The sequence below is a fragment of the Mobula hypostoma genome, chromosome 1 (assembly GCF_963921235.1).
Source record: "Mobula hypostoma chromosome 1, sMobHyp1.1, whole genome shotgun sequence".
Classification (NCBI taxonomy): domain Eukaryota; kingdom Metazoa; phylum Chordata; class Chondrichthyes; order Myliobatiformes; family Myliobatidae; genus Mobula; species Mobula hypostoma.
Window position 1 is genome coordinate 149297859 of NC_086097.1, and position 21167 is coordinate 149319025.

At 42.6% G+C, this 21167-nt stretch overlaps 1 protein-coding gene across 6 annotated transcripts in view; it reads left to right on the forward strand.

Moving 5' to 3' along the window:
* Positions 1-21167, forward strand: part of phf20l1 (PHD finger protein 20 like 1) — a 121100-nt gene that overhangs the window by 27277 nt on the left and 72656 nt on the right. For all 6 annotated transcript variants that reach the window (XM_063057782.1, XM_063057773.1, XM_063057755.1 and 3 more), the window contains 2 exons: positions 11098-11186; positions 15080-15290. In XM_063057782.1, the coding sequence (XP_062913852.1) occupies positions 11098-11186; positions 15080-15290 (300 nt within the window). The remainder of the gene's footprint in view (positions 1-11097; positions 11187-15079; positions 15291-21167) is intronic.

The following is a 21167-nucleotide window of genomic DNA, read 5'->3' on the forward strand; positions in this document are numbered from 1 at the left end:
TTGGGGCTTCTTTGCTGCCTCAGGGCCTGGACAGCTTGCAATCATTGAGGGAACAATGAATTCAAAATTGTATCAAGACATTTTACAGGAGAATGTCAGGGTAGCAGGCCATCACCTGAAGCTTAATAGAAGTTGGATAATGCAACAAGGCAATGATCTGAAAGACATGAGTAAATCAACAACAGAATGGTTTAAAAAAAAAGAAAATTTGTGTTTTGGAATGGCAAAGTCAAGGTCCTGATCTTAATCCTATAGAAATGTTGTGGAAGGACCTGAAACAAGCAGTTCATGCAAGGAAGCCTACCAACATCTCAGAGTTGAAGCAGTTTTGTAAGGAAGAATGGCCTAAAATTTGTCCAGGTTACCAGAAATAAGAGAAAATTTACAGATGCTGGAAATCCGAGCAACACAAACAAAATGCTGAAGGAACTCAGCAGGCCAGACAGTATCTGTGGAAAAAAATACAGTTGATGGGTTTCAGGCGGAAACCCTTTGGCAGGACTGGAGAAAAAAAGCTGAGGTGTGGGTTTGAAAGATGGAAGGAGGGGAGAGAGAAACAGGCAATAGGTAAAACCTAGAGAGGGAGGGATGAAGCAAAGAGCTAGGAAGTTGATTGGTGAAAGAGACAGAAGGCCATGAAAGAAAGAAGAAAGAGGAGGGAGCACCAGAGGAAAGTGATGGGTGAGCAAGGAGATAACATGAGAGAGGGGATGGGAAGTGGTGAAGGGGGAGCAGGTGGTGGAGGCATTACTGGAAGTTTGAGAAGTTGATGTTCATGCCGTCAGGTTGGAGGCTACCTAAACAGAACATAAGGTATTGTTCCTCCAACCCTAAGTATGGCCTTATCCCGACAGTGGATGGACATATCAGAATGGGAATGGGAAGTGGAATTAAAATGGGTGGCCCCTGGGAGATCCTGCTTGTTCTGGCAGATGGAGCGTAGGTGTTTGACGAAGCTGTCTCCCAATCTACGTAGGGGCTCACCGATACACTGGAGGCCACACTGGGAGCACCGAATACAGTATATGACCCCCAACAGACTCACAGGTGAAGTGTCGCCTCATCTGGAAGGACTGTCTGGGGCCCTGAATGGTAGTGAGAGAGGAGGTGTACAGGCAGTGAAGCACTTGTTTTACAAGGGGCCACACTGGGAGCACCGAACACAGTGTATCACCAAGCACGAGGAAATCTGCAGAGCTGGAATTTCAAGCAACACACATAAAAATTGCTGGTGAACACAGCAGGCCAGGCAGCATCTATAGGAAGAGGTACAGTCGACGTATCGGGCCAAGATCCTTCGTCAGGACGAACTGAAAGAAGATATAGTAAGAGATTTGAAAGTGGGAGGGGGAGGGGTGATCTGAAATGATAGGAGAAGACAGGAGGGGGAAGGGATGGAGCTAAGAGCTGGAAAGTTGATTGGCAAAAGGGATATGAGGGGTTCATGGGACGGATGGGAGGCCTAGGGAGAAAGAAAGGGGGAGGGGGGAAGCCCAGAGGATGGGCAAGGAGTATAGTGAGAAGGACAGAGGAAGAAAAAGGAGAGAGAAAAAAAATATTATAATAAAAGATAAATAAATAACGGATGAGGTACGAAGGGGGAGGTGGGGCATTAGCGGAAGTTAGGGAAGTCAATGTTCATGCCATCAGGTTGGAGGCTACCCAGACGGAATATCAGGTGTTGTTCCTCCAACCTGAGTGTCGCTTCATCTTGACAATAGAGGAGGCCATGGATAGCCATATCAGAATGGGAATGGGATGTGGAATTAAAATGTGTGTTACCAGTATATTACCAGAAATGTTTGGTTGAAGTTATTGCTGTACAAGGGGGTCACACCAGTTACTGAAAGCAAAGGTTCACACACTTTTTCCAGCAAATACATGTAATTTTGGATCATTTTTCTCAAAAAATAAATGAACAAGTGTAATGTTTTTTGTTTTATTTATTTAATTTGGTTCTCTTTATCTAGTTTTAGGACTTGCATGAAGATATGATCACATTTTAGGTCATATTTAAGCAGAAATGGAGGAAATTCTGCAGGGTTCACAAACTTTCTAGCACCACAGTACTATATTGTTAGCTGGGTCACTTGACAGCTATTACCTCAGGGCGGTTGTACTTAATTTCACAACCTCTCATGGTAAGCACCCCACAAAACATTACTGTGGTTCACCTGCACCATTTCGAATATCTTTAACTTTCAGGCAAGCAGGTGTGGGACCTTTTAAGTGGACGAAGTTTCATCACCTTGGCCAGGATTGAGGCAGGAGTGGAGACTTCAAGCCAGACATAAACACGGGAATGAGGCCCCCTCTACCCAGTATCATGTTAGCAAATGTGCAATCACTGGAGAACAGGATTGAGGGCCTGAGGGCAGGATTACTGTATTGAAGGGAAATGAGAAATTGTTGTGCTCTGTTTTAATGAGGCATGGCTACACATTGCATGCCATATTTGGCAATCGGTCCCAAGGGGTTCTTAATACACACAACGGACCTAACTGCTGATTCAGAAAAGGTAAAATGTTGGGGGGGGGAGGGGGTGTTTCATGATAAAATCTGTGTGCTCCAATTTGACAGTTTTGTCATATTTGTGTACCCCTGACCCAGAACACACAATGATCAAGTACCGACCATTCTATTTACCAAGAGAGTTCTCCTCTGTCATCCTGATCGCATATTTCACATAGCACCATTGGATGACTGTAATCAGCCACTTGAAAAACTGCATGCTGCAGTCGGCAAAGAAGAATACACCATGGTTATCATGAACTTTGTTTTTAAAAAAAAAACAGTTGTAGACAAGCGTGTCCCCACAAAATCATTGAGTCTTCCCAACCAGAAACTCTGCATGAACCAGGAGATCTGCAATCAGCTAAGGAGCAGATGAGAGGCATTCAGGTCTGGCGACCAAGTAAGATGCAAGATGATCAGGTGCAATCTCCAGAAAGCCATCTCATGGTTAAATTGGCAATTCCAGACTAATCTTGAATTAATGAAGGATGCTTGATAGCTGTGGTAGGGCTTGAATGCTCTTACAAAGTGAAATCAAGCGACATAGGTGAAACAGGGTTTCACTTCCAGATGAGTTCCATGCCTTCTATGCTCACTTTGACCATCAAAACATGGAAGAACCTTCATGAACTCCCACAACCCCATTTGACCCTGTGATTTCAATCTCTGAGGTTGCCATGAGAGCATCCTTCAGGAGGGTGAACCCACAGAAAGCATCTGGCCCAGATGTATTACCTGGCCAAGTATAAAGACCAGTGCTGATCAACTGCTTGGAGTGTTTACCAATATCATTAACCTCATGCTCCGGCAGTCTGAGGTATCCACTTGCTTCAAGCAGGCCTCAATCATACCGGTGCCTAAGAAGAACGTAGTAACCTGCCTCAACGACTTTCGTCCAGTGGCACTTACATCCACTGTGATGAAGTGTTTTGAGAGGTTGGTGATGAAACATGTCAACTCTTGCTTGAGAAGTGACTTACATCCACTATAGATGGCTACAGGCAAAACAGGTCCACAGCAGATGCCATTTCATTAGCTCTTCATTCAACCCTGGAGTATCTGGACACCGTACATTTTTATCATCTACAGCTCAGCAGTCAACACTATCATTCCCTCAAGATTAATCAATAAGCTTCAAGACCTTGGCCTCAGTACCTCCTTGTGCAATTGGATCCTTGATTTCCTCACTTGCAGATTCCAGTCAGTTTGGCTTGGCCCAGCAGCTCCTCTACAATATCCATCAGCACGGGTGCACCACAGTGCTGTGTGCTTAGCCCCCGCTGTACTTGCTTTATATTTATGACTTTGTAGCTAAGCACAGCTCCAATGCCATATTTGAGTTTGCTGACGACATCACTGTCATTAGCTGAATCAAATGTGGTGATGAATTAGCATATAAGACGGAGATTGAAAGTCTGGCTGAGTGGTGCCACAACAACAACCTCTTGTTCAACGTCAGCAAGGCAAAGTAGCTGATTATTGACTTCAGGAGGAGGACATTGGTGGTCCATGATCCAGTCCTTATCAGGGGATCAAAGGCGGAGAGGGCCAGCAACTTTAAATTCCTCAGTGTTATCATTTCAGAGGACCTGTCTTGGGCCCAGCACTTAATTGCAATTACAAAGAAGGCACGGCAACACCTCTACTTCCTTAGAAGTTTGCAAAGATTCAGCATGACATCTAAAACCTTTCAAACTTCTATAGATGTGTATTGGAGTATATATTGACTAGTTGCATCACAGCCTGGTTTGGAAACACCAATGCCGTTGAACGGAAAATCCTACAAAAAGTAGTGGCTATTGCCCAGTCCATCACGGTAAACCTCTCACCTCCATTGAGCACATCTACATGGGGCACTGTCACAGGAAAGCGGCATCCATCATCAGGGACCTCCACCGCTCAAGTCATACTCTCTTCTCACTGCTGCCATCAGGAACAAAGTACAGGAGCATCAGGACTCACTACCAGGTTCAGAAACAGCTATTACCCCTCAAACATCAGGCTGTTGAACCAGTGGGTATAACTTCATTCAACTTCACTTGCCCCATCACAGAATTGCTCGCACAACCTATAGACTTGTGTTCAAGGACTCTTCATCTCATGTTCTGGATAGTTACTTCTTATTTATTTTCTTTTTTCTTTTTTGTTCTTTTGCACATTGGTTGTCCATCCTGTTGGGTGTTGTTTTTCATTGATTCTATTATGGTGTTTGGATTTACGGATTATGCCTGCAAGAAAACAAATCTCAGGGTTGTGTATGTAGACATGCATGTCCTTTGATAATAAATTTACCTTGAGCTTTCATTGCAGGATGAGGAAAAGAGCAACTCATTTTCTCATTCTAGGACTTCACAGTGGAGCAGCTCGTAGAGCTGCTGCCTCCCAGCTCTAGAGTTCTGGATTCAATCCTGACCTCGGATGCAGTCGTCTGGTTTGCATGGTCTCCCTATCACAACATCAGTACCTCCCTGACGTCGTCGCAGCAAGAAGTGTGGTCAATGCTTGTCATGCCGAACTTGGAAGGAGCGAAACAGAAGAGCTAAGAGACAAGTTCCAGACAGCAAAGAAGAATCTCTTTGCCATCTACAATCGACTGAAGGAAGAAGAACTAGCTGAGAGGATTAGAGAGGTAGAAGCTGCTAATGAAGACAAGCAGCATGCAGAAGCATAGTTGACGAGATCAGCAGACAGAATAAGTCCCCATCAGGTCAAATAAGTGGTAAAACAGCAGAGGACTGTGTCCAGACATGGCTTACCCACTTTAAGAACCTACTGGGAAACCCTCCAACCATCACGGAAGAAGAGGACATACCCACGATACTAACACAAGTCAACATCAATGACGGCCCATTCACCATTGAGGAACTGAAGAAGGCCAAATATGCACTCAAACAGGGCAGGAGCGCTGGACCAGATGGGATACCACCAGATGTCCTGAAGAACTGCGACCTGGACATAATCTTGCTGGACATATGTATACAGCACTGATGAAAGGCGACAAACCAGAACGGTGGTCACTCTCAAACATTATCCTAGTCCCGAAGTCTGGATCCCTCACAAAGACAGATAACTACCGCGGTATCAGCTTGACCTGCATCTTAGCAAAGCAAAACAATCGGATAATCTTGAAAAGGATTCGCACCGCCATTGACCCTAAACTAAGATTCGATCCGAATGGTTTTCAGTAGAAGCGCACAACAGTAATGCAAATACTTGGTCTCTGTAGAATCATCAAGGAAGTCAAGAAGAACAACCTACCAACCGTGCTTACTTACATTGATTTTTGTAAAGCTTTTGACTCCATTCACCAAGGTAAAATGCTGAAGATCCTGAAAGCTTACGGAGTGCCAGCCTGTCTACTGAGAGCAATAGAGTCTAGCTATACCACAACCATGCGGAAGTTGTATCACCAGACGGAGAAACAGCAGTGTTCGAGCTCCTAGCTGGTGTGCTGCAAGGAGACACTTGACACCCTACATCTTTATAATCGTCCTTGATTACGCTCTACATCAAACTACCAAAGATCATGACAAGCTTGGTTTTACCATAAAACCAGGACGAACCGAAAAGGTCAGACCAGTTACGCTCACAGATCTCGATTTTGCAGATGACATAGTCCTGCTCTCTGACCAGATGGAGGAAGCACAGCAGCTACCGACAAAAGTGGAAATTGAGTGCAATAAAGTTGGACTTCACCTAAACACTTAAAAAGATGAGTACATGGCGTTTAACTGCGACGAAGGTACTCTCAAGACTGTAAATAATTATACTATTAAGACAGTCTTTGACTACAAGTACCTCGGGTCAGGAATGATGAGTTTGGAGAAGAACATAAAGATACGGAAGGCACTGGAGGGCTATGAATGACATGAAGGAAGTCTGGAAGTGGATCCTGACCAGAAGGCTTAAAAAGAGGATCTTCATAGTAGTCATAGAGTCCATTCTCACGTACGGATGCGAGACATGGACACTCAGCAAGTCTATGCGAAAGTCTGTAGATGGTTGCTATACACGAATGCTCCTGATGGCTCTTGATGTGAGTTGGCAACAGCATATGACGAACGTTGAGCTCTATGACGACCTACTGAGGCGAGAAGACTGCAACTATTGGGGCACTGTCTACACCATCCCGAGCTACCTGCCAGCCTAGTCATCATATGGGAGCCCAAGCATGGGAGGATGAACCCTGGGCGCCCTCCCAAGACTATGTCAATACGCTCCTAGAAGACAGCGGCGCGGCTAATGTAGATGAACTAAACACAATGATGATGGAGAGGGAGAAGTGGAGAGTCCGTCATCGTGCCTGACGCCGGCACCTTAGGCCTGAGTAGTAGGAGGAGGAGGAGGAGAAGGAGTAGTATTTCCCATGTCCTCCAGTTACTTCCCACTTCCCATAGATTAGTATGGGGGGTTGAAAATTGTCCAATATATGTGATTGAGTGATAGAATCTGGTTGTAGTTGTTGCAACTATAGGAAGAATGAACTAAGAATTCTTGTTGGAATATGGGGGAATAAAAATGGGATTAATGTAAAATTTGTATAAGTTGAAAAATAGGCAGTTGATGGGTCAGCCATAGACTAGGTGGACCAGAGTCATAGAACAATAAAACTAATAGGCCCTTCGGTTCAGTGAGTCCACACCAATCATAGTGACTATCCTTCGAGTTGTAATTTCCTGTGTTTGGCACATGTCCCTTTAAGTCCCATCCTCCCTTGTATCTCTCCAAGTGCTTCCTGTTGCACCTGCCTCAACCACTTCCTCTGGTAGCTTGTTCCATATAATCACCACCCTCAAAGACAACAAATTTCAAAACACATGCAGGTGATAATAAACCTGATTCTGACCCTCTGCGTGAAAATGTTTTCCTCTCAAATCCTTTTTAAAGCTTTCTCCTATCATCCTAAATCTATGACCTCTGGTTTTGGACTGTCCTACCCTGCAGAAAAGATTACTACCATCCACCTTATCTACGCTGCTCATTACTTTATAAGGCAACATCTCATTCTTCCTTGTTCTATGAATGAAGACCTGCCCTGGTCAACCTCTCCCTATAATTCAGGCTGTCTAGTACTGGCCACATCCTTGTAAACCACAAACATGAAATGGATCCTGATGAAAGATCTCGGCTCAAAACATCGGCTGTTTATTCAATTCCGTAGATACTGCCTGACCTGCTGAGTTCCTCCAGCATTTGTGTGATTTGCCTTGAACATCCTTGTAAATCTTTTCTGTACTTGTTCCAGTTTAACCACATCTTTTGGTTAACAGGGTGAATAAGACCTGTCAGCTTAAACCAGTCTGGCCATTTTCCTCTAACTCCTCATTAGCAAGGTGTTTTCGCCCATAGAACTGCAACTCACTGGATGTTTTTGTCTTTTGCACCATTCTCTGTAAACTTTAGAGACTGTTGCAGATCAGCAGTTTCTGAGATTCTCAAACCACACTTTCTGGTACCAACTATCATTTCATGGTCAGGGTCACTTAGTTCACATTTCTCCCTATTCTGATGCTTGGTCTCGATAGCAACTCTATTTCTTGACCATGTCTGCATGTTTTATGGATTGATTTGCTGCCACATGATTGGCTGATTAGATATTTGCATTAACGAACAGGTGTGGAGGTGTACCCAATAAAGTGGCCACTGAGTGTTAGGCCTATGCTGGTTTGACTTTACCAAATGCATCACTGCATACTTTTTTGTATTGGAATCTATTTGCCACTCAATGGACTCTCCTAAGTGATCAAAATTCCCCTGTAATTTATGGTAGCTTTCTTCACTATCAACACTTTCTGATTTTCTGTCAACTGCAGACTTACTGATCAAGCCTTGTGTATTCGCATCCAAAACATTTGTATAAATAACGTATAATAAGGGTTTCAACACCAACCTCTGTGGCACGCCACTAGGCACTGGTTTCCATTCTAAGAAACAACTTTCAACTATCTCTCTCTTTTGAATCTATCTGCTAGTTCCCCTAGATTCCATGGGACCTAACCTTCCACAACTGCTGAACATGTTGGACCTTCCTGAAGGCCTTGAAAGCCCAAATAGGCAGCATCTACTGCCCTACTCTTATCTACCCTTTTGGTTACCTCTTCGAAAAACACTAAAAGATCCATCAGCATAACTTTGCACACACTGAGCAATGCTGCCTCCTCTTATTCAAACTCTTTCTATCCAAATGCTGCTAGATCCTATCCCTTGGAATTCCTTCCAGTACCTTTCCCACTACTAACATCAGGCTTACAAGCCTGTAGTTCCCTGGCTTGTCCTTGCTACCTTCCTAAACAACGGGACAACATCAGCCATCTTCCAGAACTTCAGTAGCCAATGGTGAGGCAAACACCTCAACCTCCCACAAAGTATGAGGATACATGCAATCAGTTTCTGTGGATTTATCCTCCTTAATGTGCTGGTAATGCCTGTATCCATGGATCTCTTTCCGTGCTGAATGTCACTGACCCTGAGCTCAAACTGTGTGATGGTTAAGAAGGCCTTTAAGATCCCTGTCATGATTGCAGGTTGAACAGTCCATTCTCTTCAGTGTCCTAATTAATGTTCCTTTATCTTATTATAATAATAAAGCAGAGTAAGCCACTAGTGAGAGAAAATCCTGAAACGTTGACTGCACTTTTCTCCATAGATACTGCCTGGCCTGCTGAGCTCCTCCAGCATTTTGTGTGTGTGTAAACCACAAATAACTTGTCTTTTTTTAGAGCGTTGCTCAAATTGAAATTGTTGCACTTGGAGTACTATGTCCACTTTTGATCACTGTTATAGGAAAGGTGTGGCTAAACTGTAGAGGGTGCAGAATAGATTTAAGGATTTTACCAGACTAGAAGGTTGGAGTTACATGGAGAGGTTGGCCAGTCCAAGTCTTTATTCCTTGGAACATAGGAAAATGAGAGGTAACCTCATATAAATGTTTAAAATTATGAGAGGCCTAGATGAGATGGACAGTAACCGCCTAGGGCAGTCCAAAACTAGGGAGCATAGGTTTAGGGTGAGAGCAAAGATTTGAAAGGAACCTTTTCACGCAGAGGATAGTGGGTATGTGGAACAAGCTGTCAGAGGAAATGCTTGAAATAGGGCAATAGTCTATATACTACTAAAAGTCTCTGTTTGTCTGTCTGTTTGTGACCTCCAATTAGCGCAAACAGTGCATTGCAGCTGCACTTTTTTTGGTTAAATTGATTTAAAATGTGCTAACTTACAGAATGCAGGCAAAATTCAGGGTTGTATATTCGTATAAAATTGCTCATTCGCTAAAATCAACAGGCTCACTTTCACCCGAGAACTGATCCGCCATCATGGAAATCTGGACGCGACAGCCCAATGCATGCGCACGGCCAGCCTCAGCAGCGCCACCTACCGGAGCAAAAGGGCAGGGCAGCTCTATTTCGAGGGGTCACATTCTGCTAATCACCATCAGCATGTGCAGGATTGGGACAGATTGAACTGCCACCCATCAGTAAGAGATAACTAAATCTTATTGTAATGACGTACTTCGAGACACCATAAAACCCTTTGCTGCAGTCAAAGGACAGCAGTGACTATATCACGTCCATTTAGGAGAGCGCCAATCACATCATCAAGAGTAATCAGCATCCTTTGGTGTTACTGCTTGGTACCTTCTATCCAGCATTATGGTAAAAAAAAAAGGTCAGCCTAATTATGTCGCCTGGAAAGGGAAGAGGGACACGAGATGACGCCAAACGTCATTGGGAGGCCGCAAGGAGAGGGAGAGAACTGGGCCGCATGACTCCAGGATCAAAGAGAACAAAAAAAATGAGAGAAGAAGAGACAGAGAAGGAGAGGCATGCACATCTCCAGGATCAGAGACAAACAACAAACAGCAGAAGAGATGAAGAGACGGGGAATGAAAGGGCTGCACATCTCCAGAATGACAAAATGACAAAAACAGGCACAGAAGGAGGAGAGAAGAAGAGACAAAGGAGCTGAGAAATGCACGTCTCCAGGATCAGAAACAAAGAACAAACAGCAGAAGAGATGAAGAGACGGCGGGGAGGGGGGGTGAAAGGACTACACGTCTCCAGAATGACAAGAGGCACAGGGTGGCAGGTAAACCAGAAGTTTACCAGTAAACCAGAAGTGCCATCAGAAGTGTCCTTCGTTAAATGAGGAGGAGCTACATTTGCTTTGCTATGCATCGTTCTTCTTTAATAAACTGAGGTTTTCTACTTCAGTTTCCAAAGCAAAGCGATACCAATAGCATTCAGGAAAATTTAATGTTCATTCTGGTCACATCAGACTGCACTACCCTTCTCTCAAAGGGTGCCCCAATGGGTCACCCCGTTGTCCAGTATCTTTTAAGGAGCACTTAGAGAGATGCATAGATACATGGAGGTGTGGGCCTTTGATGGATATGGGTTGAGCACAGGATATTAGTGCTGGCTGGGTGGGCACCGAAGTCAGTGTGGACTTGTTGACCAAAAGGTCTGTATCTATGCTATATTGCTCTGAGTTTGTGGCATAGGTGTATCCTAATAAAATCCTTACTTATGTCTTGTATTCTCTAAGAACGTGCCAGATCTAATTCTTTTCATTGACTTTTAACAGGAACCTACACAGTGCAGTTTTATGATGGTGTGATACGGTCTCTGAAGCGAATACATGTAAAGTCAATGCCAGAAGATGCCAAAGGGCAGGTAAGCTCTTGATCATTTAGATGCCAAGGGTACTTGGAGATCATTGCTGTCTATAGATGAGGGACATGATTCCTAAAGATTTTTGTTCATGGATTCCCATCTTGAAGTTTTGGTGTTTGAAAGAAAGACAGACTTGCAATTGCAAAGTGTATTTTGCATCCTTTTTAGGGCGTTTTAAAGCATTTAACACTCATTTTTAAAATGTGGTTTCATGTGTAATGTAGAAAATAAAGCGGTCAATTTGCACCAAATAATTTCCCACAACTAGCACCTTTATAGGTACCAAATAATTAGTTTCGGTATCATTGCTTTGGAGATAAAATAGTTTGACAGTTGTGTCTGTTTTTTGAACCTCAACTAAATGACTATTATTTTTGTGTGCTTTTGATAATAGAAACACTCCATCATCTGTTCTCTTGTGAGAACATCCCACTATGCATGATGTGTTGGAAAATCTATGTTTGAAGATATAATTTGGGATAATTATCTTTTCAATTTAGGTTTTTACTATTTCTGACAGAGCTGCACCCCTCTTTCCACCACTCATTTCCCTTCCTGGTGCTCTTGTTCACATTTCCTGCCCATCATCACAGAGAATGTGCACTCACCAGGTTTTCAACATAGCCTGTCAATCACACACTTCTCTCTATTTTTCATGCTATTATGGCACCTTTCTTTATCAATTTCATATGCTTTCTCTATGTTTGGGATGCCACCTAAGCTCCTGGAAAGGTGTCAGTGTTTTGATTGATCGCCACAAAATCCAGCAGGTGTTATCCAGAAGTAAGTTTGCATTTTCATAAGAAAATGAAATACTCGTCTTCGTTTTTAAAGAAAATAATTCTCTTTGAGATCTGGAGGAGGACGCATCTTAACGGGAAGGTTTGCTAGTATTGCATGAGGAGTGGAGCAGATGGTGGAGTGGTGTGGAGGCATGTTGTTAAGACCTCAGGGTAAGGAAGCAAATGGTTGAGCATGGTGGGACTAATGTTCTGAGTTGCATATTTCAAAGCAAGAAGCAAATGAGCTCAGGGCATGGATCAACATACGGATTTATGATACTGTAGCCATTATTAGTTGCAGGAGGGGCAGGATTGGCAGCTCAGTATTCTGAGGTTCTGTTGTTTTAGAGGTAATGGAGTGGGAGGCATTGGAGGTTAGTCCAGAAGGTTCAGTTGCTTGGCATTCAATATGAGGTAATAAATTAGATTCGACATTGGCTTTGTGGGAGAAGCCAGAGAGCGGTACTGGATGGATGCTTCTCTGACTGGATGCAGCAGGGATCACTGGTGGGTCCTCTATCAATGACCTATATGATGATGTGGTTAACTAGATTTGTAGATAATGCCAAGATTTTGGGTGTAGTAGACAGCAAGGAAGACTATCAAAACTTGCAGTGGGAACCGGACCAGCTGGAAAAATGAGCTGAAGTTGGCAGATGGAATTCAATGCAGGCAAGTGTGAGGTGTTGGACTTTGGGAGGACAATCCAGGGTAGAACAATGTTTACAGGCAAGAGAATTCAATATTTATGCCATCAGGTTGGAGAGTACCCTGATGGAATATAAGGTGTTGCTCCTCCACCCTGAGGGTGGCCTCATCTTGGCAGAAAAGAATGAATCAACATGTTGGATTTTAAAATGTTTGGCACTGGAAAGTCCTACTTCCAGTGGATGGTGTGGAGGTGCTTAATGGAGCGGTCCCCCAATTTAAGAGGGGTCTCACCAGTGTAGAGGAGGCTGCATTGGGAGCGCCAGACACAATAGACGACCCCAGCAGATTCACAGGTGAATTGTTACTTCACCTGAAGGACTGTTTGGGGCCCTGAATGGAGGTGAGGGAGGAGGTATATGGCAGGTGTAGCACTTAGGCCACTTGCAGGGATAAGTACCTGGAGGGAGATTTATGGGGAGGGATGAATGGACAAGGGAATCGTGGAGGGAGTGATCCCTGTGGAAAGTGGACGGGAGAGGGAGGTAAAGATATGTTTAGTGGTAGGATCCCTTTGGAAAAGGCAGAAGTTGTGGAGGATAATGTGTTGGATTCAGAGGCTGATGGGGTGGTAGGTAAGGACCAAGGGGACTGTTATCTCTGTTACAGTGGCAGAAAGATGGGATGAACATGGATGTACAGGAAATGGAGGAGATACGGGTGAGGGCAGCATCAATAGTAGAGAGAGGGAAACCCCTGTTCTTTAAAGGAGAAGGATAGTGGAGGTGAAAAAACTGAGAAAAGGGTATTATAGCATTCTTACAGGAGATAGGGTGGGAAGAGGTATAGTCGAGATAACCATGGGAATCTGTAGGTTTATAAAAGTTGTCCGTTGACAGTTTGTCTCTAGAGATGGAGAGATCGAGAAATGGGAGGGAGGTGTCAGAGATGGACCAAGTGAATTTAAGGGCAGGGTGGAAGTTAGAGGCAAAATTGATAAAATTGATGAGCTCAGCATGGGTGCATGAAGCAGTGCCAATGCAGTTGTCAGTGTAGCAGAGGAAGAGTTGGGAAGTATAAGTGCACAGGTTGTTCAGATTGAGTATACGAGCTGGAATGTTATGTTGAAATTGTTTCAGTCTTTGAGGCCTAATTTGGAGTATTGTCTGCAGTTTTGGTCACCTAGCTTCAGGAAGGTTGTAAAATGACATTGGAATAATACAGAGAAAATTTACAAGGATGTTGCTGTGACTGGAGGACATGATTTATAAGGTTAGAACTTTGTTCCCTAGAACATAGAAGATTGAGGGAAAATTTGATGACCGTTTACAAAATTATGAGGGGTATAGATAGGGTAAATGCAAGCAGGCTTTTCCCACTGAGTTTGTGTGAGACTGTAACTAGTGGTGAAGGGTTGAAGGTGTAAGGTGAAATGTTTAAGGGGAGCATGAGGTGAAACTTCATTACTCAGCGTGGTCAGTGTGGAATAATCTGCCCGTGCAAGTGATGGAAGTGATTTTGATTTCAACATTGAAAGAAATTTTTTGTTATTTCTTATATCCAATGCATTTTGGGCAATACCTGAAATTAAAATTATTTTTAGGTAACTTGTTTTTTTCCAAAATTAAAAGTTCAAAGTTCAAACTAAATTTATCAAAGTACATATATGTCACCAGAAACTACCCTGAGATTCTTTTTCTTACGGGTATTCACAGTAAGTATTAAGAAACACAATAAAATCAATGAAAAAACATAACAGAGCAAGATTGGCAAACAACCAATGTGCAAAGGTCAACAAACTATGCAAATTCCAAATGGGAAACAAAGCAAATGAAAGAATAATAATAAATAGGCAATAAATATCGAGAGCTTGAGATGAAAGTGAGTCCATGGGTTGTGGGAGCAATTCAGTGTTGGGATGAGTGAAGTTCAGTGAAGTTATCCCCTCTTGTTCAAGAGCTTGATGGTTGGCGGATAATAGCTTCCTGAACCTTATTCAGGTTATTAGCTATCAAAAATAAAATGGTCTTTTTTTCCTTCCAGTATCCTGAACATTAGCATTGTTTGTTATTTGAAAGTATTGTTCCAGTGCTGCTGTTCATTAAATAGTAAGATATTAAATATCAAAGCAGAGCCCAAATCTACCGACACTTGTTGCACGTAGTTAGAATTAAAGATTACCTTCTGATTTGGTGTTGAGGCAGTTACAGAGGCCTTTTGTTTTTACCTCTGCCAGTGTAACCTGTTGCTTCAGTGCTAGCTAAATTTCTTGGTGAATGCTGTAACTTTGGAAATTAAGCTTGTTGAGACTGGAGGAGAGAAGCCCAATAATCTCTATTGAAATGTAACCAGGTTTAGTATGCTTCAACTTCCAGCATCTGCAGATTTTCTCTTGTTTATAGTATTTGGGATATGTTTTTTCAAAATTGTTGGAAACGGCTCTAATTGAGACTTCTATTACAGGATTGGTTAGCTCTTGTTAAAGCTGCTACAGCAGCTGCTGCCGCTGCAAAGAGTAAGCCAGTTGCTAAGCACCGAGTTAATAAAGAAAAGGAGGAGAGAAAAATGGGAAGAGGATCCCATTTCAAAAAAGAACGAAGAATATCAAATGCAAAAGTAAAAGAGGATGAAGCACAAAAAAATCAAGAAGAACCTGTAACTGTTGATATCTCAGGTTGGTATAACAGCAACTTGATTTTAATAGGCCAATTCATTTTAGGAAGAATGCCCAAAAATATGATAAAACAGCACTGTGCCCAATCGAGAATAATCTTTTCATAAGAAATAGTTTCTAGAATTGATAAAGTCCAGCTGAATCTGGTCACAGGTTAAGGGTGAAAGGTGAAATGTTTAAGGGGAGCATGAGGTGAAACATGAGTATAACTTTTACTTAACATTCTAGTCTTAAAAATAAAATAACTGCTATTTATAATTTTAGTTATTTTCTGCACGTCTGGATGTCATTTTTAAACTCAGTTTAACTTCCGCTAATGCCCCACCTCCCCCTCGTACCCCATCTGTTATTTATTTTTATACACACATTCTTTCTCTCACTCTCCTTTTTCTCCCTCTGTCCCTCTGACTATACCCCTTGCCCATCCTCTGGGTTTTCCCCCCTTCCCACTTCTCCCTGGGCCTCCTGTCCCATGATTCTCTCATATCCCTTTTGTCAATCGCCTGTCCAGCTCTTGGCTCTAGCCCTCCCCCTCCTGTTTTCTCCTATCATTTTGGATCTCCCCCTCCCCCTTCCACTTTCAAATCTCTTACTAGCTCTTCCTTCAGTTAGTCCTGACGAAGGGTCTCGGCCTGAAACGTCGACTGTACCTCTTCCTAGAGATGCTGCCTGGCCTGCTGCGTTCACCAGCAACTTTGATGTGTGTTATTTGTGGACCTTCCATTGTTTATCATTTGCAAATTAGTTGATGTCTTCTCTTTAGGTCCAAGGTATATAATCCAGCATTTGCATGCATTCAAATACTTTTGTTATAATTTTGCCCATATTTATCAGGGATTTAGAAGTTGTATCTTGCTAATTCAGAGATTTGCCAATTTTCAGTATCATGAAGTTTGGAAATAAAGAAAAGAAATCCTACCAGCTCAGTTATCCAAGTTTCTTTGTGCACCACAGTAGGCCCTCCTGTAATGAGCAAACCCTGCTCATAAGAGTCTTTCTTAAACAGGCTAAACCATGCCCACAACTTTGCTGTGGGATGTATTTTTAATGCTGTTATAATTTTAAAGTTCTTGTGTGTCTGACATTTGTTAGGTATTTAAAAGTATTTAATGAAATTTTAAATTAATAGAATAAAAATAAACATATTAGCAAATCAAAATAATAAGAAAAAAGTTCTTCCCTTTTGTCTGCTACTTCAACCACCGACAGTCACTATTGAATTTCAGCCAGATGTGTTTCTATTGCTTGATCGAAAAGTAATGCTGGGGAATCTCTACAAAACTGGGCCTTGTTTGATGGACTCCCCATGTGGTATCCAGTGATAGAGCAAACTAACAGATTAGGCTTTTTGAATTCCAATTATTTGAAATTATTTTATTTTATAATGGGTTCATGGATTCTTGAGCTCAAGTTGGTCTGCTTTGGAACAGTGTAGTTCAAAGTTCAAGTTCATTGTCTTTTAAATGTGTGTGTGTGTGTGTGTGTGTATATATACACACACACACACACACACACACACATATATATAATATATATATAACCAAATGAAATAATGTTCTTCTGCATCGCAGTGCACCCACAATACATATATCACACACAGTAAATTAAAAAAAATTACTGCAAATAAGATCCTGTCTAATTCAAAATGCATGTGAAATGTGTAGACAGGTAAGCAATAAAGTAAGCAGCTTGCTGTCCTAGTAACGAGACCTCTGTGGTGGTAGGGTATTCATTAGTCTCATAGCCTGGGGGGCGGGGGAGAAGCTGTTAGTTAGTCTGGTGGTCCTAGTCCTGATGTTCCTGTACCTCCTTCCTGATGGTAATGGGTAAAGGAGATTATGGGATTGTGGGTAAGGATCCTCAGCGATGCCTTGGGCCCTTCATATACAATGTTCCCAGTAAATGTCACAAATAGGTTGGAGAAAAATCACTGTGATCCTTTCAGTAATGTTCTACTTGCCCCTCGCACCTTGTGGTCCGATTCCTTGAGCTTCTGTACCACAATAATGCAGCCAGACAAGAAAGGCACTGTCAAAGGTGTTCCTGTAGAACGTTATTAGAATGGGTGCAGGGAGCCATGTATGCCTCTGTCTCCTCAGTATAGATGTTGCTGTGCCTTCTTGACTAATGAGGTGGTGTTGTGAGTCCAGGTTAAATTGTTATGTGCACACTAAGGAACTTTATGTTCTTCCCTCTCCATGGCAGAGCCATTAATGTGCAATGGAGAATGGTCAACCTGAGACTTCCTGAAGTTCACAATCATCTTGTCCACATTGAGGCTCGGGTTGTTGTTTTCACATCCTTTGGATATCTTCTCTACCTCCTCTCTGTATGCCCACTCATCATTGATGCCGATGAGTTCAACCACTGTTGTATCATCAGCAAACTTGATGATACTGTTTGAGCTGGATTTGGCAGCACAGTTATGAGACAGCACCAGACTGAGCACAAGACTGTGCTGGTACCAGTGCTCAATGTGTTGGAACTTGTGATATTGCTGCGAACTCGGGCTGACTGGTTCTTCCTGTATAGAAGTCTAATGTTCAATTACAGAAAGGGGTGTTGAGTCCCAATGAAAACACCAGCCTCTGAAGGATGATCAAAAACAGTAAAGTGGGATGGTAAATTAAAATAAATCTTTGCAGATTGATATGTTCTTTTTCCCATTGACTTGTCTCTTTCTATGTTCACCCATGATGCATCTCATGCCCGCCACCATCTTGACAATGTCCTAGTCCCAACCAGCTTATATTTGCCTTGGACACAATTCTCTTCCTGTCCCCTACACCTCCCCATCTCAACACTCCTATGCTTAATTAGGATGACCTAAAGGTCCTTTGCATTCTTAAATGGAGGCTTGCAGAACTCTGAACATTTTTTTTTTACCCCATTAGCCTGACTGAACTCTTTTTTTTACATTGGAGACTCATCCAAGAGGCACCTTTGTCTACTCAAGCTAAATCTGACTCCGTGTGATTCATGGAAGGGTTCCTGTAATGGTCCCTCAAGTCTGTTTTGGTGTTGCCTCTGGTACTTAGAACCATGGAGCACTGCAGCACAAAATCAGGCCCTTTGGCCCATCTAGCTCATTATTCTGCATAGACCTATCTACCTGCTTCTGAACCATATCCCTCTGTACTACTTCCATCCATCAGAACTTCTTTTAAATGTTGCATTTGAACCACTTCTGCTGGAAGCTAGTTCCACACTTGCACTACCCTCTGAGTGAAGAAGGTTTCCCTCTCCGCATCCCCCTAAATATTTCACCTTTCACCCTTAACCTAAGACCTCTAGTTCCAATCTCACCCAACCTCAGTGGAAAAAAGCCTGCTTGCATGTACGCTGTTAATACATTTCATGATTTTGTATACTGATATCAAATCTCCCCTCATTTTCCCATGCTCCAAGGAATAAAATCCTAATCTATTCAATCTTTCCCTACAAGTCCTCATCAATGCAACATCCTTGTAAATTTTTTCTGTACTCTTTCAATCTTCTTATTTTTTTGTAGATAGGTAACCAGAACTGCACACAATACTCCAAATTTAGTGTCACCAATGTCTTGTACGATTTCAACAATACATCCCAACTCCTGTACTCAATACTCTGCTTAATGAAGGCCAATGTGCCAAAAGCTCTCTTTATAACCCTCCCTACTATGACACTTCTTTCAGCGAATTATGTATCCATATTCCCGGATCACTTTGTTCTACCGCACTCCTCAGTCCTCAACTGTTCACTGTGTATGTTGTACTGTGGTTTGTCCCTCTAAAGTGTAACACCTCACACTTGTCTGCATTAAATTCCATCTGCCTTTTTCCAGCTGGTCCAGATCACACTGCATCGTTTATCATCCTTCCTCACTGTCACTATGCCCCCGATTTTGATGTCATCTGCAAATTTGCCGATCCAGTTTACCATAATCTCATCGAAATCATTAATAGAGATGACAAACAATAAAATCCTTATGGCAGGCTACTAATCAGTCCTCCAGTCAGAGAGACAACTATGTACTACAACTTTTTGGCTTTTCCCTGCTAAGCAACTGTTTAATCCAATTTACTACTTCATCCTGAAGGCCAAACAACTGAATTTTCTTAACCAACCCCTATGCGAGACCTTATTGGAGGTCTTGCTAAAGTCCATGTAAACAATATTCACCGTCTTTCCTTCATCAACGTTCCTGCTAACCATCTCGAAAAGCACAGATTGGTTAGAGATGACATGACAGAGCCACGTTAACTAATCAAGCCCTGTCTAGCGAAATGCTTATACACCTTACCTCTTAGAATACCTCTAAATGATTGACCCACTACTAACATCAGTCTCCCTACAATTTACTAGCTTATTCTTGGAGCATTTTTTGCATAACACACAGATGTTATCCTATCGTCTGGCACCTTACCCTTGGCTAAGGATGTTCTAAGTACCTCTGCTAGGGCCCTTGCAGTTTCTACATTAGCCTCCTATGAGGTCCAAGGGAACACCTTATCAGGCTCTGGAGATTTGTGAACCTTAATTTGCTTCAAGACAGCAAGCCCCTCCTTCTCTAGAATCTATATAAGTCTGTGACCTCACTGCTGTTTCACCTCACTTCTATAGACTCTGTATCTGTCTCCTGAGTAAATATAGATGCAAAAAATCCATTTAAGATCTCCTACCATTTCTTTGGGCTTCATGCATAACTGTTCCTGAATATGGAATTGAGGAACCCAAGGCTTCTGTATCTCCTGTTCAGTGGTAGGAGCGAGAAGAGAGCATGGCCTGGATGGTGGAACTCTTTGATGTTGGGCACTGCTCTCTTGAGGCAGCACTCTATGAAAATGTGCTCAGTGGTGGGGAGGGCTTTGTCTGTGAGGAACTAGTCTGTATCCACCACTCTCTGTAGTCTTTTCCATTCCTGGACGTTGGTGTTTCCATACCAGACCATGCAACCAACTGTGCATTTGGTGAAGTTGTCAGAGTTTTAAATGACATGCTGAATCAGTGCAAACTTCTAAGAAATAGAGGTGCTATCATGCTTTCTTTGAGATAGTATTTACATGTTAGTGCCAGTTATTGCTCTGATAAAATGATGCAAAGGAAGTTAAAGTTACTGACTCCCTTCTGTCTCAATCCCCTAATAAGAACTGTCTCATGGATCTGACTTTTTTTCTCCTGTAGTCTAATCAGTTCTTTATTTTTGCCGACATTTAATGAGAGGTCGTTGTTGTGGCACTACTCAACCAGTTTTTTAATCTCCCTCCTATTTGCTGATTCGTCACCATCTTTGATTTGACCAACAACAGTAGTATCATCTGCAAACTTAAATATGACATTGGAACTGTGCTTGGCCACACAGTGTCCAGGTATAAAGTGAGTAAAGCAGGGGTCTAAACACATATTCTTGTGTTGCACCTGTGCTGATGTTGCCAAACTGTACTAGCTGGGGTCTGCCAGTGAGGAATACAAGAATCCAGTTGCACACATGACTGTGTGGCTAGACATAGCTCAAATGCCAATTATAAATTTGCTGACAGTACAACCATTGTTGGTAGAATCTCAGGTGGTGACGAGAGGGTGTACAGGAGTGAGATTTGCCAACTGAGTGGTGCCACAGCAACAACCTGGCACTCAACATCAGTAAGACGAAAGAGCTGATTGTGGACTTTAGGAAGGGTAAGATGAAGGAACACATACCAATCCTCATAGGGGGCTTAGAAATGGAGAGAGTGAGCAGTTTCAAGTTCCTGGGTGTCAATATTTCTGAGGACCTAACCTAGTCCGAACGTATCGATGCAGTTGTAAAGATTGCAGGACAACAACTATATTTCATTAGGAGTTTGAAGAGTTCAACAAATACACTCAAAAACTTCTATAGTTGTACCGTGGAGAGCA